General features: G+C 40.8%; 1 protein-coding gene across 5 annotated transcripts in view; it reads left to right on the plus strand.

Moving 5' to 3' along the window:
• Positions 1-12,855, plus strand: part of REV1 (REV1 DNA directed polymerase) — an 89,824-nt gene that overhangs the window by 73,173 nt on the left and 3,796 nt on the right. For all 5 annotated transcript variants that reach the window (XM_032178083.2, XM_032178084.2, XM_032178089.2 and 2 more), the window contains 7 exons: positions 149-268; positions 5,330-5,550; positions 6,240-6,412; positions 8,973-9,075; positions 10,616-10,781; positions 10,999-11,195; positions 12,443-12,676. In XM_032178083.2, coding sequence (XP_032033974.1) covers positions 149-268; positions 5,330-5,550; positions 6,240-6,412; positions 8,973-9,075; positions 10,616-10,781; positions 10,999-11,195; positions 12,443-12,676 — 1,214 coding nt within the window. The remainder of the gene's footprint in view (positions 1-148; positions 269-5,329; positions 5,551-6,239; positions 6,413-8,972; positions 9,076-10,615; positions 10,782-10,998; positions 11,196-12,442; positions 12,677-12,855) is intronic.

Consider the following 12,855-nt stretch of genomic DNA (forward strand, 5'->3'; position numbering starts at 1 on the left):
TTAGCAAAATTCTGCACCTTATTTGAAATAATCAAAATTTATTTTCATTGTTTTTAGAAACTTGATAACCTGTATGAAGAGATCTTTGTTGGGAAATGTAAAAAATAATTGTGACTATTTCTTGGATGACTTTTTTTTTTTTTAATAGGTTCTAATATTCTCCTGGCTAGAATGGCAACTAGAAGAGCAAAACCAGATGGGCAGTACCACCTAAAACCAGAAGAAGTAGATGATTTTATCAGAGGTCAGCTAGTTACTAATCTACCAGGTAAATACAAATATTTTAATAATACTTTTATTACAGGCATTATAAGTACTTTTCATATCTATAATATAGAACTGTGAGACCCCTTTTTGCCTAGACATGAATATTATAAAAATTTTTAAGTCTTATTGAGTGCCATGAAAAACAAAATTTGGAATTCTGCATCTCTATTAGTTTTCTAGGGGTGCTGTAACAAAATGCCACAGACTGGGGTGCATAAACAACAGAAGTGCGTTGTCTCACAGTTCTGGAGGCTGGAACTTCAAGATCAAGGTGTCATCAGGGTTGGCTCCTTCTGAAGCCTCTGCTTGGCTTGTAGATGACCCTCCTCTCCCTTTGTCTTCACATGGCCTTCCCCATATGCATGTCTCCGTCCTGATCTTTTCTTGTGAGGATACCGGTCATGTTGGATTAGGCTCATCCATATGACCTTGTTTTATCTTAATTACCCCTTTAAAGATTCTGTGTCCAAATACCGTCACACTGTGGCTGGGCGTGGTGACTCACACCTGTAATCCTAGCACTGTGGGAGGCCGAGGCAGATGGATCATTTGAGGCCAGGAGTTCAAGACCAGCCTGGCCAACATGGTGAAACCCTGTCTCTACTAAAACTATAAAAAAAATTAGCCGGGGGTAGGTGGCATATGCCTGTAGTCCCCGCTACTCGGGAGGCTGAGGCACAAGAATCACTTGAGCCCGAGAGGCAGAGGTTGCAGCGAGCCAAGATCGCACCACTGCACTCCAGCATGGGTGACAGAGTGAGACTGAGTTGAAAAAAAAAACAAAACAAAAACAAACACAGTCACATGGTGAAGTACTGGGGTCAGGACTTCAGCATATAAATTTGGGGAAGACACAGTTTAGTCCAAAACACCATCTTTAAATTGAACCCTTTTTGTAGTTTTGTGGGTTTTTTTTGTTTGTTTTTAATAGAAATAGGGCCTTTTTAGCTACTTGACCTAGTAATCCTACCATTCACCTTCATTTGCTTCTTGGCTGGAAAGACTTTATTTCTTTTTTTTCTTTTCTTTTCTTTTCTTTTTTTTTGAGATGGAGTCTCGCTCTGTCGCCCAGGCTAGAGAGCAATGGTGCGATCTCGGCTCACTGCAAGCTCTGCCTTCTGGGTTCACACCATTCTCCTGCCTCAGCCTCCCAAGTAGCTGGGACTACAGGCACCCACCACCACACCCGGCTAATTCCTTGTATTTTTAGTAGAGACAGGGTTTCACCTCAGTCTCGATCTCCTGACCTCGTGGTCTGCCCTCCTTGGCCTCCCAAAGTGCTGGGATTACAGGCGTGAGCCACCGTGCACAGTGAAAGACTTTATTTCTTGAAGGGCAAGTGTGAAGTTACGTGTCCTGGCCAAGCTGAGGCACAGCCTTGAATTTCCTAAGGGATATTTGAAAGACAGGGCAGCAGAGTTGGCCTTCTCTTCTTCAGAGCCAGGTTCTGTATCGCTCACAGTGGTTCATGTGGTTTTCATAAAATCCCCAGATCCTTAACCTGACTGTTATAGAACATTTCAGGTCTGTAAAATATCTACCTTCTCCGTTGTTACTCCTGTCCTGAAGTGTGTTCCACAGATTATAAGCTGTTCCTTTAAAAAGGGGTTTCATATAAGAGAGGGAACCTTCTGTGGTGGAGGGGTTTGTACAGTGAAAGTCCTGGGAATTAGTTTAGAAAAGAAACCTATTTATCCTTGTTAAAGACTAGTAATTTCTCAAAGATATTTGGTGATAAATATACAGTACCTATTTATATCTTGTGGAACATGCTTTGGAGGAACTTGGTTCTCTAACCAATAACCAGGAGAAATTCAGTGGTAACTTGCCCCATGTCCAACCTCTTTAGTCCCTTGTACCCGTAAATGTTCAGTGACCACATACGTGCTGCACACAGTAATAAACAATTAAAATAGCTACATAAGAAGGAACAACACAATAATAAGTTTTTGCTTTAGGAGACTCCACAGAATAATAATTGTATATTACACTAATAAATACATTTCTTAATATGATCTGGTTACCTAATGAAAGAAAGGATTGACCCCAACGACTGTTACAGTTTGAAGAACCATTTCTACTTTTTCTTTGGATCTTTGCAGGGCTTTTTACCCATGCATGCACTCTTCAATGAAGGGCCCTCTGCACCTCATTCAGCCTTTGCTAGGTTTGTGCATCCAGCATACGGATTCCATCTCTATCCCATTTTCAGAGAACCAGGTTCATGATCACGTAGGAGTTCATAAAATCTGCACTAATACAGTAGCTATGTAGCCAAGTGAAGCTAGTATGATTTGAGTTAAATTAAAGTTAAATAAAACTGCCAATTCAGCTCCTCACTTGCCCTGGCCACATTTCAAGTGCTCAGTGGTCACATGGAGCAAGGTTCCCCTGTATTGGATAGCAGATGAGAACATTTCCATCACTGCAGAAAGTTCAGTTGAACAGCACTCCTGTAGATGGTGAACACTTTATTCTTTGAAGTTTACTCCTCTGTGTCTGTATTGGATAGCCAAGTTCTGGATGCCAAGGAGGGGACATCATTGGCCACTTTTAACCTAGGGTAATAGTTCCCCTTCAAGGACAGATGCCAAGTCTTTGTCCCAGTTGCTTGACCAGGAGCCTCCTTGACTGTCTCTTCTCTTCATTGAGATTGGTTCTAAAGGAGCATATTTTCCTTCACCTTTTCCTTAATAGGTGGCTGCACTCTTTGGGCCCGGAGCCCCTCTTACTTTGTCCATAGAGTTGCCATCTTTCCCTTACAAACACCTACTTAATTGACATATTTAGTTTAAACTAGCAGCCCTCTTCAAGGTTTTGGTCCTGGCTCCAAGTTTAATTTTCCCAACCCCACTCAATAGGAGTTGGAGGTATACCACACCCCCTGCCTCCCTCCCCGACCTCTGGTTCAGGCCATTTCATTCCATCAGATGAGCCTGCATGGGGAAGAGCTGTGCTTCTTTCATAGAGGGATGTCCACTTAGATTAGATTGATTATGGTTAACTTGGTGATGTTTAATATAGCCTTTCCTTTGCACCTGTAGTGCATAATAATTTTGTTCTAGTATACTCAAAGATACTCTAAAATTTTAAACTATGGGTTTCTCCCCATGCCCATCCACCCCAACACATGCACACACTAACACAACCCGGGATGAAGATTGTCTCTTGTTAATCTTGCAAGTCCCTGAGAACAGATTGGTTCCCCAGAACTGTAAGGGAAAGATCATGGTCAGATTATGGGAGTGGGAAGTGAGGCAACAATGGGAGGGACAAAAGAGAGACAGAAAGTCTTCCCTGATGTTAAAAAGTCTTATGACAAAAAAGAAATACAAAAAGAGCAAATTGAAGAAAAAAGCCTTTCCTAAAAGCAAATAGCCATGCAAAGTGTCTACCTTTGATCAACTAAGTATGTAATTTGTCTATTCCCTTGTGTTTCTCCTCCCCATTTTGAAAAGCACTTAGGTTTCACTTAAAATTTTAGCTTTTGGTGAATGGTACTTCTCTGGAGGATTTTTTTTTTTTTTTTTAATTGTTAACTCGGGGTCTTTGGTATTTACTTGCCCTTTGTTCTGGCTTGGACTTTAAAATGGCACAATTGTGAACCAGCATCCTTAACGCCTTCATCTCACTTCCATTAAGGAATAAAGTGTCTGGGTTTAAACTTGTCTGACCCACACTGATGACTTCCTAACCTTGTGTTATATACTGGTTCCAGAGGTTTTCCTGGCAGAACTTGGACTAGATGGTTTTCCCTGCTACTGAAGACCACTCAGGAGGATAGGAGCTATGAACAGAAGTTAGCAGACTTCACTCTGAGCTCTCTTTTTTAAAGACAGGGTCTCATCCTGTCACCTAGGCTGGAATGGAATGGCAGGTTTATAGCTCACTACAGCCTTGAACTCTTGGGCTCAAGGGATCTTTCCAACTCAGCCTCCCAAGTAGCTGGGACTACGGGAGTGCACCACCACACCCAGCTAATTCTTTTTTCTATTTTATAGAGATGGTCTCCCTCAGTTGCCCACGTTGTCCTCCAACTCAGACTGTTGGCCTCCAGCAGTCCTCCTGCCTTGGCCTCCCAAAGTATTGGGATTCCAGGTGTGAGCCACCACACCCAGCCTGAGTTCTCTTTTAATAAGTTCCTACAGAAGACAGAAACACAACACTGTCTTTTCCTCATTGATGGAAAATTTTTACTTGATGGTGTGGAACCATTTTAATAAGCATTATAGTTTCCCTCGGTTACTCCAAACCTCTTTCCCAAATTTGTGGACCTTTTTAAAGCATTTAGGGCAAATTGAAGAAAACCAAGACTCCAACTTAGAGCAACAGAATTAATCAGTATCCTTTAGGTGGGGCTCAAACCTTACATCTTGCAGAATAGGACATAGGGACTGCTGCCTGCTGGCCCAGCTGTAGGAGAGTTAATATCTCTTCAGAGAGATCATCCTTTTGATTAAAAAAAAGTCTGTCTTCTACCCCCACCACCAGCTGGTTTGGTTAGGGCCCTTCATCCTCAGGTCAGTGGTATGGGTGGTAGCCTGTAACATTTCTGGACTTGGACCCATTTTGTGAATTCTTGTTCTGTTTTGCACTGAAAAAATGTGGCTGATACCATTGTGAGATTTGGTGATAAATGAAATCATAATAGGTCCCTTACATTTCGTGAGTTGGCTAGTATGTCTGTAAGTCACACTATAGACTTGTTTAAATGACAGTTGATTCCTTAGTTGATTTTGTGACTAAGATACATATCTTGGTATTCACTAATAAAGAAAGTGACATTTTTGATAACTTGAGTTATACATATTTTAAAAGTTTCTGGTTCATCTATATGTGGAGTCCGAATTGAGAAGTAGAGTCTAGAAATACACCTACTAGCATGATTTTGCACCAAAAAATTCTTCAGCCTGTGGATGCTTCAGTTATGTCGCCTAAAGACTTTAAAGATTATTTTAAATTAGTTGTTTTGTGCATAAATGGTGGGTATTTTGTGTTAATAAACTTGTTGTTAGTAGCTTATTCTGCATACTTAAAGAACTATATATATTCCCTTTCCTAGGAGTTGGACATTCAATGGAATCTAAGTTGGCATCTTTGGGAATTAAAACTTGTGGAGACTTGCAGTATATGACCATGGCAAAACTCCAAAAAGAATTTGGTCCCAAAACAGGTCAGATGCTTTATAGGTTCTGCCGTGGCTTGGATGATAGACCAGTTCGAACTGAAAAGGAAAGAAAATCTGTTTCAGCTGAGATCAACTATGGAATAAGGTTTACCCAGGTACTGATCATTGAACAGATTTTACCATCTGTTGCTCTTTATATTTGTACACAGTCCTACCTCTCCAACTAAACCATAAGACCCTCGATGCTTGAAATTAAGTCTTAAAACTGTTGTATCCCCAGAGCCTCAAGAAGGCCTTTTAAGGCACTGTGTGGTAAGGTGTGGCCCCAGATAAGACTGAGACTGAGGAAACTTAGCTCTTGGGGAAGTATACTAAAAGATTATGCTTTGGAGGCCAGTTATTACAGAACTTGAGATGATAATTATTCTAATTAACAGTGAAAAAATAAAAAAGATGAGAAAAATATTTTTAATGTTGAAATACTTTTTAAGCTGTAGTTAAAATTAAGTTTCAGCAAACCCCTCCTTATGCAAGCTTTTGGAAACCTGCAGTACAGATGGCTGAGTAGTTTCCATTTTCCTTCAGATTATGGATTTGGATATGTCTTTTTTTTTTTTTTTGAGACGGAGTCTCGCTTTGTTGCCCAGGGTGGAGTGCAGTGGCGCAGTCTCGGCTCACTGCAACCTCCGTTTCCCAGATTCAGGAGATTCTCCTGCCTCAGCCTCCCAAGTAGTTGGGATTACAGGCACCCGCCACCATGCCCGGCTAATTTTTTCTATTTTTAGTAGAGTCATGGTATGTAGGAAAGCAGAATAGAAGTTTCTCCATGTTTGTCTTTCCATAGCCAAAAGAGGCAGAAGCTTTTCTTCTGAGTCTTTCAGAAGAAATTCAAAGAAGACTAGAAGCCACTGGCATGAAGGGTAAACGTCTGACTCTCAAAATCATGGTACGAAAGCCCGGGGCTCCTGTAGAAACTGCAAAATTTGGAGGCCATGGAATTTGTGATAACATTGCCAGGTAAGCTCACCTCAGAAATGATATTGGTAATTATATTTCACTACAGGTTGTTGTAAGTAATAGAAAATGAAGAAAACTAAGGAGGAGTTTGAATAAAGACCTGTAAACCCATGTTATCTGGTATTCTGTAGAAGCAGGCATCAGCCCAAGGCATTCAGCTTAGGTTAATGCGCTTGGTTTCAGCCAGGCCCACACACAGGAGGTTGGTTTGACAGCATTCCTGACCTTGGCAGCCTTTGCTTGGCATCTTTGGGCTGTGAATTTTACTGCATGGACAGAAAGAAAGGGCAAGGCTGCAGACCAAAGGGACTGCTGTAGTTTCGGGACTTGGTGAAACTTTTTTCCTGAGGAAAATTTCAGTGTAGTTCTTAAAAACAATGATACAGGCCAGGTGTGGTGGCTCATACCTGTAATCCCAGCACTTTGGGAGGCTGAGGCAGCTGGATCACTTGAGGCCAGGAGTTTGAGACCAGCCTGGCCAACATGGTGAAACTCCATTTCCACTAAAAGTACAAAAATTAGCCGGACATGGTGGCATTCGCCTGTAGTCCCAGCTACTCAGGAGGCTGGGGCAGGAGGATCGCTTGAACCCAGGAGGCAGGGGTTGCAGTGAGCCAAGATCGTGCCAGTGCACTCCAGCCTGGGCAACAGAGCGACATTCTGTCTCAAAAAAATGATACACAAAGGCAGACTGTAGTAGCTAGAAAAATGATGATGAAGGAGAGCAACTTCATTTACGTAGGTGTATAAATTTAATTGGTAAAAAGATGAATGAATCACTGTAATGTCTGAAAACTGGTAAAAGTATTTAAAAGCCCTGGTTTTTTTTTTTGGTTTTTGTTTCTTTTGAGACAGAGTCTGGCTCTGTCACCCAGGCCTGAGGGCAGTGGCACGATCTCGGCTCATTGCAGCTTCTACCTCCTGGGTTCAAGCAGTCTTGTCTCAGCCTCTTGGGTAGCTGGGATTATGGGGCATGCCACCATGCCCAGCGAATTTTTGTATTTTCAGTAGAGATAGGGTTTCACTATGTTGGCAAGGCTGATCTTGAACTCCTGACTTCAAATGATCTGCCCACCTCAGCCTCCCATAGCGTTGGGATTACAGGCATGAGCCAATGTGCCCGGCCTGAAACTCTCGTTTTTTATGTCAGGGCCAACTACTTAATATTAAACTTCATGTAAGATTTGTGACCAATATGAAGATGCATGGTTTTACATGTCATTTTATATTACACTGTATTTCATCTGTGAAACCAAAGTTTTGAGACTTTTGACACTGAAAGCTACTTATAATATGAAGTATAGTTTCATTAAAGATTAGCTCATGCCAACCATACATGGTACATTCATGTATATGATGATATTGCTAAGTTGTGAGATGATTGCTCTTAAACAGAGAAACTCCCAAGTTACCATGAAAGCAGGAATTATAAATTACAGTTAGACAACATAATTTATAAAATACATTTTTTATCAGTTGGCTATCTTGAATTATATTTACCTACCTAAGTGTTACGATACACATGTATCTCAAATAGTAAATAGTGGTCATTTATTTATTTGCTTTAAAAACTTATTTATGTAGAGACAGGATGTCGCTCTGTTGCCCAGGCTGGCCTTGAACAATCCTTTTGCCTTGACCTCCCAGCGTTTTGGGATTACAGGTGTGAGCCACTGTGCCCAGCTTTTAGTGGTCATTTCTATAAGCAGATGAAGTAATGCGATTATCTTCTTAAACATTTCTATGGGAAAATCCGATTCAATTTATAATAATTTTTTCTGGGAATATTTCTTGTTTAAAGGTCTGGAACTTTATTTGTTCATTATACATGGAAAGGATCATCCAAAACACGAAATAACTTTCCTTTGGAAAGAGAACTGGTAGTAATTTGTTAATCTGTTACTGAGTTAGTAATTCTGTTTGCAATGGGACACCTTGCTCATGCCAGAGAAGCTGAAAAGGCTCTGAAGGAAGTGGTGGGTGAGGTCAGCACATCTTTGAGACCTAATAATGCTGATGGATCATTTGGTCCTCTTTCAAGATTTCTTAAAGATCTAAGAATTGTTTATTGGCTTGACTGTAAATGCAATGAAAGGAGAGTCAAGAAACAACATACAGAGAATTCATCTTTCTCTTCTGAATATTTGCTGTATTTCAGCATACATAATCTTGGAACCTAAAACTTCTCTTGGAATCAAGAACATTGTGTTTACCATTCATTTGTGCTTTAGCTGGAAAATATGTATTTATTTGTGCATGTGTTAGCTAAAATGTACCTTTTTCTAAATTTCTCAACTTATTTTTAGTTGACCCACGTGTCCGTTACCGTTTTTAACTTAAAGTTCCAGTGTTCCATAATTTTTCTTTCCCCCTTTGTCGCTAATGTAACTAATTTGGTATTTCTGGCTTCCTTGAAGGGAGACTATGGCATTCACTTTTAGAATCTCCTTTGTAACTGCTTACAATTTTTCTATAACTCTTTTAAACAGTTCCATACTACTTTAGTACTAGTGAATACATGTGGAATGAAGTTTTTGTTTTTTAATTCTATCACTTACAGGACTGTAACTCTTGACCAGGCAACAGATAATGCAAAAATAATTGGAAAGGCGATGCTAAACATGTTTCATACAATGAAACTAAATATATCGGATATGAGAGGGGTAAGTGTATAGTAACATTGTAAATTCTGACTTTCTGTAATGTTTCTCTCATTTTTGAGGCTTGCTCTCAAAAGGGTTATTGCTGGTGTATAGGGACTTTATATGTAGGTCTTTAGCTGCTTTGTAATACAAGGAAAAGAGAAACAAAAATTCTTGACTTCCTCCATTTTGATCGCCTTCATTTTAGAATAATTTTCTTAGTTTCTTATTGTACTTTTCCAAGGTACCCCTAATTAACCAGGGGCTAATATACATGTCCTCCCTGTTGTTGTTTCCTAGAAGTAGATATGACTGTGAGGAATATGAATACATAAATTTTGTACCTTCTAAGTTCCTTTTTAATCAGAAACATACTCTGCTGTCTGCCATATGATGACCTAGAGAGGAGTAAAACCACAGGCACATCAAGATGCCTTTGAAACAGGCAAGAGGCATCAAAATGTCAAAACCATAGATTTTTGTGGTTTTTTGTTTCTTTTGAGACAGAGTTTTTGTCCTTTTGCCCAGGCTGGAGTACAGTGGCGTTATATCGGCTCACTGCAACTTCCGCCTTCTGGGTTCAAGCAATTCTCTTTCTTCAGCCTCCTGAGTAGCTGGGGGTACAGGCACCCGCTACCATACCCAGCTAATTTTTGTATTTTTGGTAGAGATGAGGTTTCACCATGTTGGCCAGGCTGGTCTCAAACTCCTGACCTCAGGTGATCCACCCGCCTCAGCCTCTCAAAGTGCTGGGATTAAAGGCACGAGCCACTGCGCCTTGCCCTCATCTCTACTAAAAATACAAAAATTAGCTGGGTGTGGTGGTGCATGCCTCATAGTCCCAGCTACTCGGGAGGCTGAGGCAGGAGAATCACTTGAACCCAAGAGGCAGAGCTTGCATGAGCCAAGATCGTGCCACTGCACTCTAGCCTGAGTGACACAGTGAGGCTCTGTCTCAAAAAAAAGAAAGAACCTTTGTAGGTTTAGTTTTATGTGTGCATGTGTAAGTAAAGGGTTGTTCTGGCTTGATGTGAGCTTTGTTGAAGGATTAGTCACTGAGCCAGCCGTAATTGTAATTTCTCCCTGAAATACTGTTATAATGGCACTTTATGGAGAGGTCTGCGGTGTACCTGCTGTTCATCACTCCCACCAATATTTTTTGAGAAGTATTTCATTTTAAAAAGATAAAAATAGTGAAGTTTCCAAGTAGACTGTCCTCTCTTAAATTTTTTTTTTATCCTAATTTATAACCTTAGTTGACAAGAACATCAGTGGAATACAGTATTCCACTTGTTTGGATTTTCTGATTTTAAAGACCTTTTGGTATATTTTGGGAGAATTGGATACTCTGAAGTTTGAGATGAATGACCACTCACTAGCTAGTTTAGAAATTGTTTTTGTAATAAGTCATATAGAATGCTGTTTGAATACTTTCATTTACCTTTATTCTAGAAACAGGATCTAGGAGATAGTGAAAAGGATTTGCTGAGGATTTTGCTTAGCTGAATTCATATTTTCACTTTAGTTTTCCTAGAAGCATACTCTTTATTCTGGGTTCTAGGTTGGGATTCACGTGAATCAGTTGGTTCCAACTAATCTGAACCCTTCCACATGTCCCAGTCGCCCATCAGTTCAGTCAAGCCACTTTCCTGGTGGGTCATACTCTGTCCGTGATGTCTTCCAAGTTCAGAAAGCTAAGAAATCCACAGAAGAGGAGCACAAAGAAGGTTGGTGGTCATCAATGTGGTTCTTTTTTAGGTGCTGCTTATGTCCTTGGAAAGACGGCAGTTGGTTTTAAAATTGACACAGCTTTATGTGATTTAAAAAATTTATATTCTTCATTATGATGAATCAATAATAAAGTTTTTTTATTTGTAACAGACAGAGGATTAAGGCCCTGCCCGATGATCTGAAGAGGCTATTTTATGTATTTTCTCTTTGTAGTATTTCGGGCTGCTGTGGATCTGGAAATATCATCTGCTTCTAGAACTTGCACTTTCTTGCCACCTTTTCCTGCACATCTGCCAACCAGTCCTGATACTAACAAGGCTGAGTCTTCAGGGAAATGGAATGGTCTACATTCTCCTGTCAGTGTGCAGTCAAGACTTAACCTGAGTATAGAGGTCCCGTCACCTTCCCAGGTACATTTTTATAGTCCTAAATATAAGTACGTTTTATACTCCAAGTACAAAAATACAAGTTTACAAATGAAAATGGCATTTTTATTTCTTCATCCGTTTAACCAAGAAAGGGAGAACGGGCCACTTGTTTGGGTAGATCATGATGTTGGATTCTAAATAAGCAATAATTGGGTTGAGTGAAAGTGATTTTGCAAAGAATTGCCACTCTTGCAAGTTGTAAAGCATAGCTGAAAGGCAGTCCTCCTGTGGACTCACATTGTCTGTGACAGTGGTCATCATGTAGACTTCTTGTATATCGTATTCAGCAAGGCAGCTTTGGTGATTAGTGGTGAAGTAGAGGCCTTATGTCGAAGGGTTTTTGCAGTATTTGCAAACAGGTCTCTGGAGATTTGGATGGCTTAATTCAGCTTGTGTGGGCTGTACATGTGATATACTGCTGGCATCCCTTGGTCCTTGAAAGTAAGGTAGCACCTTAAGCTATATTGGGCAAGTTTATTTGCGCCTCCGCTCCCCCTGCATGGAAGGAGGCAGGAGGAGATGTTAAATACTGGCTATAAAACTAGGGGAAGGGGCAATGCTGATATGCTTATATGGTGACAGATACCCACAATTAGTTACTCCTGGCAAGATAAGATTGGTCCACCCAGTTGATGGGATTGCATGTTTCCAAAGGGCCAGATGTGCATGGACAGGTGGAGGGAGGCCCTGGCCAAAGGAACAGTGGATTCTGTCCTGTAAGTTAGAGAAAATTCAGCCTCTAGAAACCCTTTCTTCCAGTGTGCTGCTCTCAGAGTAGAATTATTTGTATTTTTGGGCAGTCTCTCATCTGAAAGGTGAACTTTTGACCCAGGACTGTTACCTGTTCAGAATTTTAACATGTGCCTCAGGCCTTCACCCCTCCCCAGGGGTGGGATCTAATTTGAGCTTCACCAAGGCTATCCATATCTGTTGGCCCCAATTGCAGGACATTCTGTGAGTATATTTGGACTTACCTGATCATGTGGTAGTGGCTGGTAGTGTATACACTTCTCTCCAGACTACACATATTACTTCAGGCTTCAATGACAAAAGGCCAAGACATTCCAAAAATGTGCTGATTTGGGGGTGGCTTTCCTAGCTTGATGGTCTGTACCTTACATTGATTATCTACAGTGTTCAAATTGAAATTTAAAGTGGCATGTTAACTCCCAAACACCTCATCTCTGAGCATGCTTTAACTTCCAACTCATATGTTTGGCATTTTATAGCTGGATCAGTCTGTTTTAGAAGCACTTCCACCTGATCTCCGGGAACAAGTAGAGCAAGTCTGTGCTGTCCAGCAAGCAGAGTCACATGGCGACAAAAAGAAAGAACCAGTAAATGGCTGTAATACAGGAATTTTGCCACAACCAGTTGGGACAGTCTTGTTGCAAATACCAGAACCTCAAGAATCGAACAGTGACACAGGAATAAATGTAATAGCCCTTCCAGCATTTTCACAGGTAAGTTAAATATGGGAACCCTCTGCTGTAGTTTCAATATTCTACCCCCCTTGCTCCAGCTCAGGACCTATCTCACTTTCCTTTCTCCTCTGTATCTGACACCACTTCACTGGGGAGGGGAGGGGAGGGAAGAGTGGGCTTGTCTCCATCTCCTGCATCTGCAGGATGTAGACTTACAG

The sequence above is a fragment of the Hylobates moloch genome, unplaced genomic scaffold (assembly GCF_009828535.3).
Source record: "Hylobates moloch isolate HMO894 unplaced genomic scaffold, HMol_V3 SCAFFOLD_15, whole genome shotgun sequence".
Taxonomy (NCBI): domain Eukaryota; kingdom Metazoa; phylum Chordata; class Mammalia; order Primates; family Hylobatidae; genus Hylobates; species Hylobates moloch.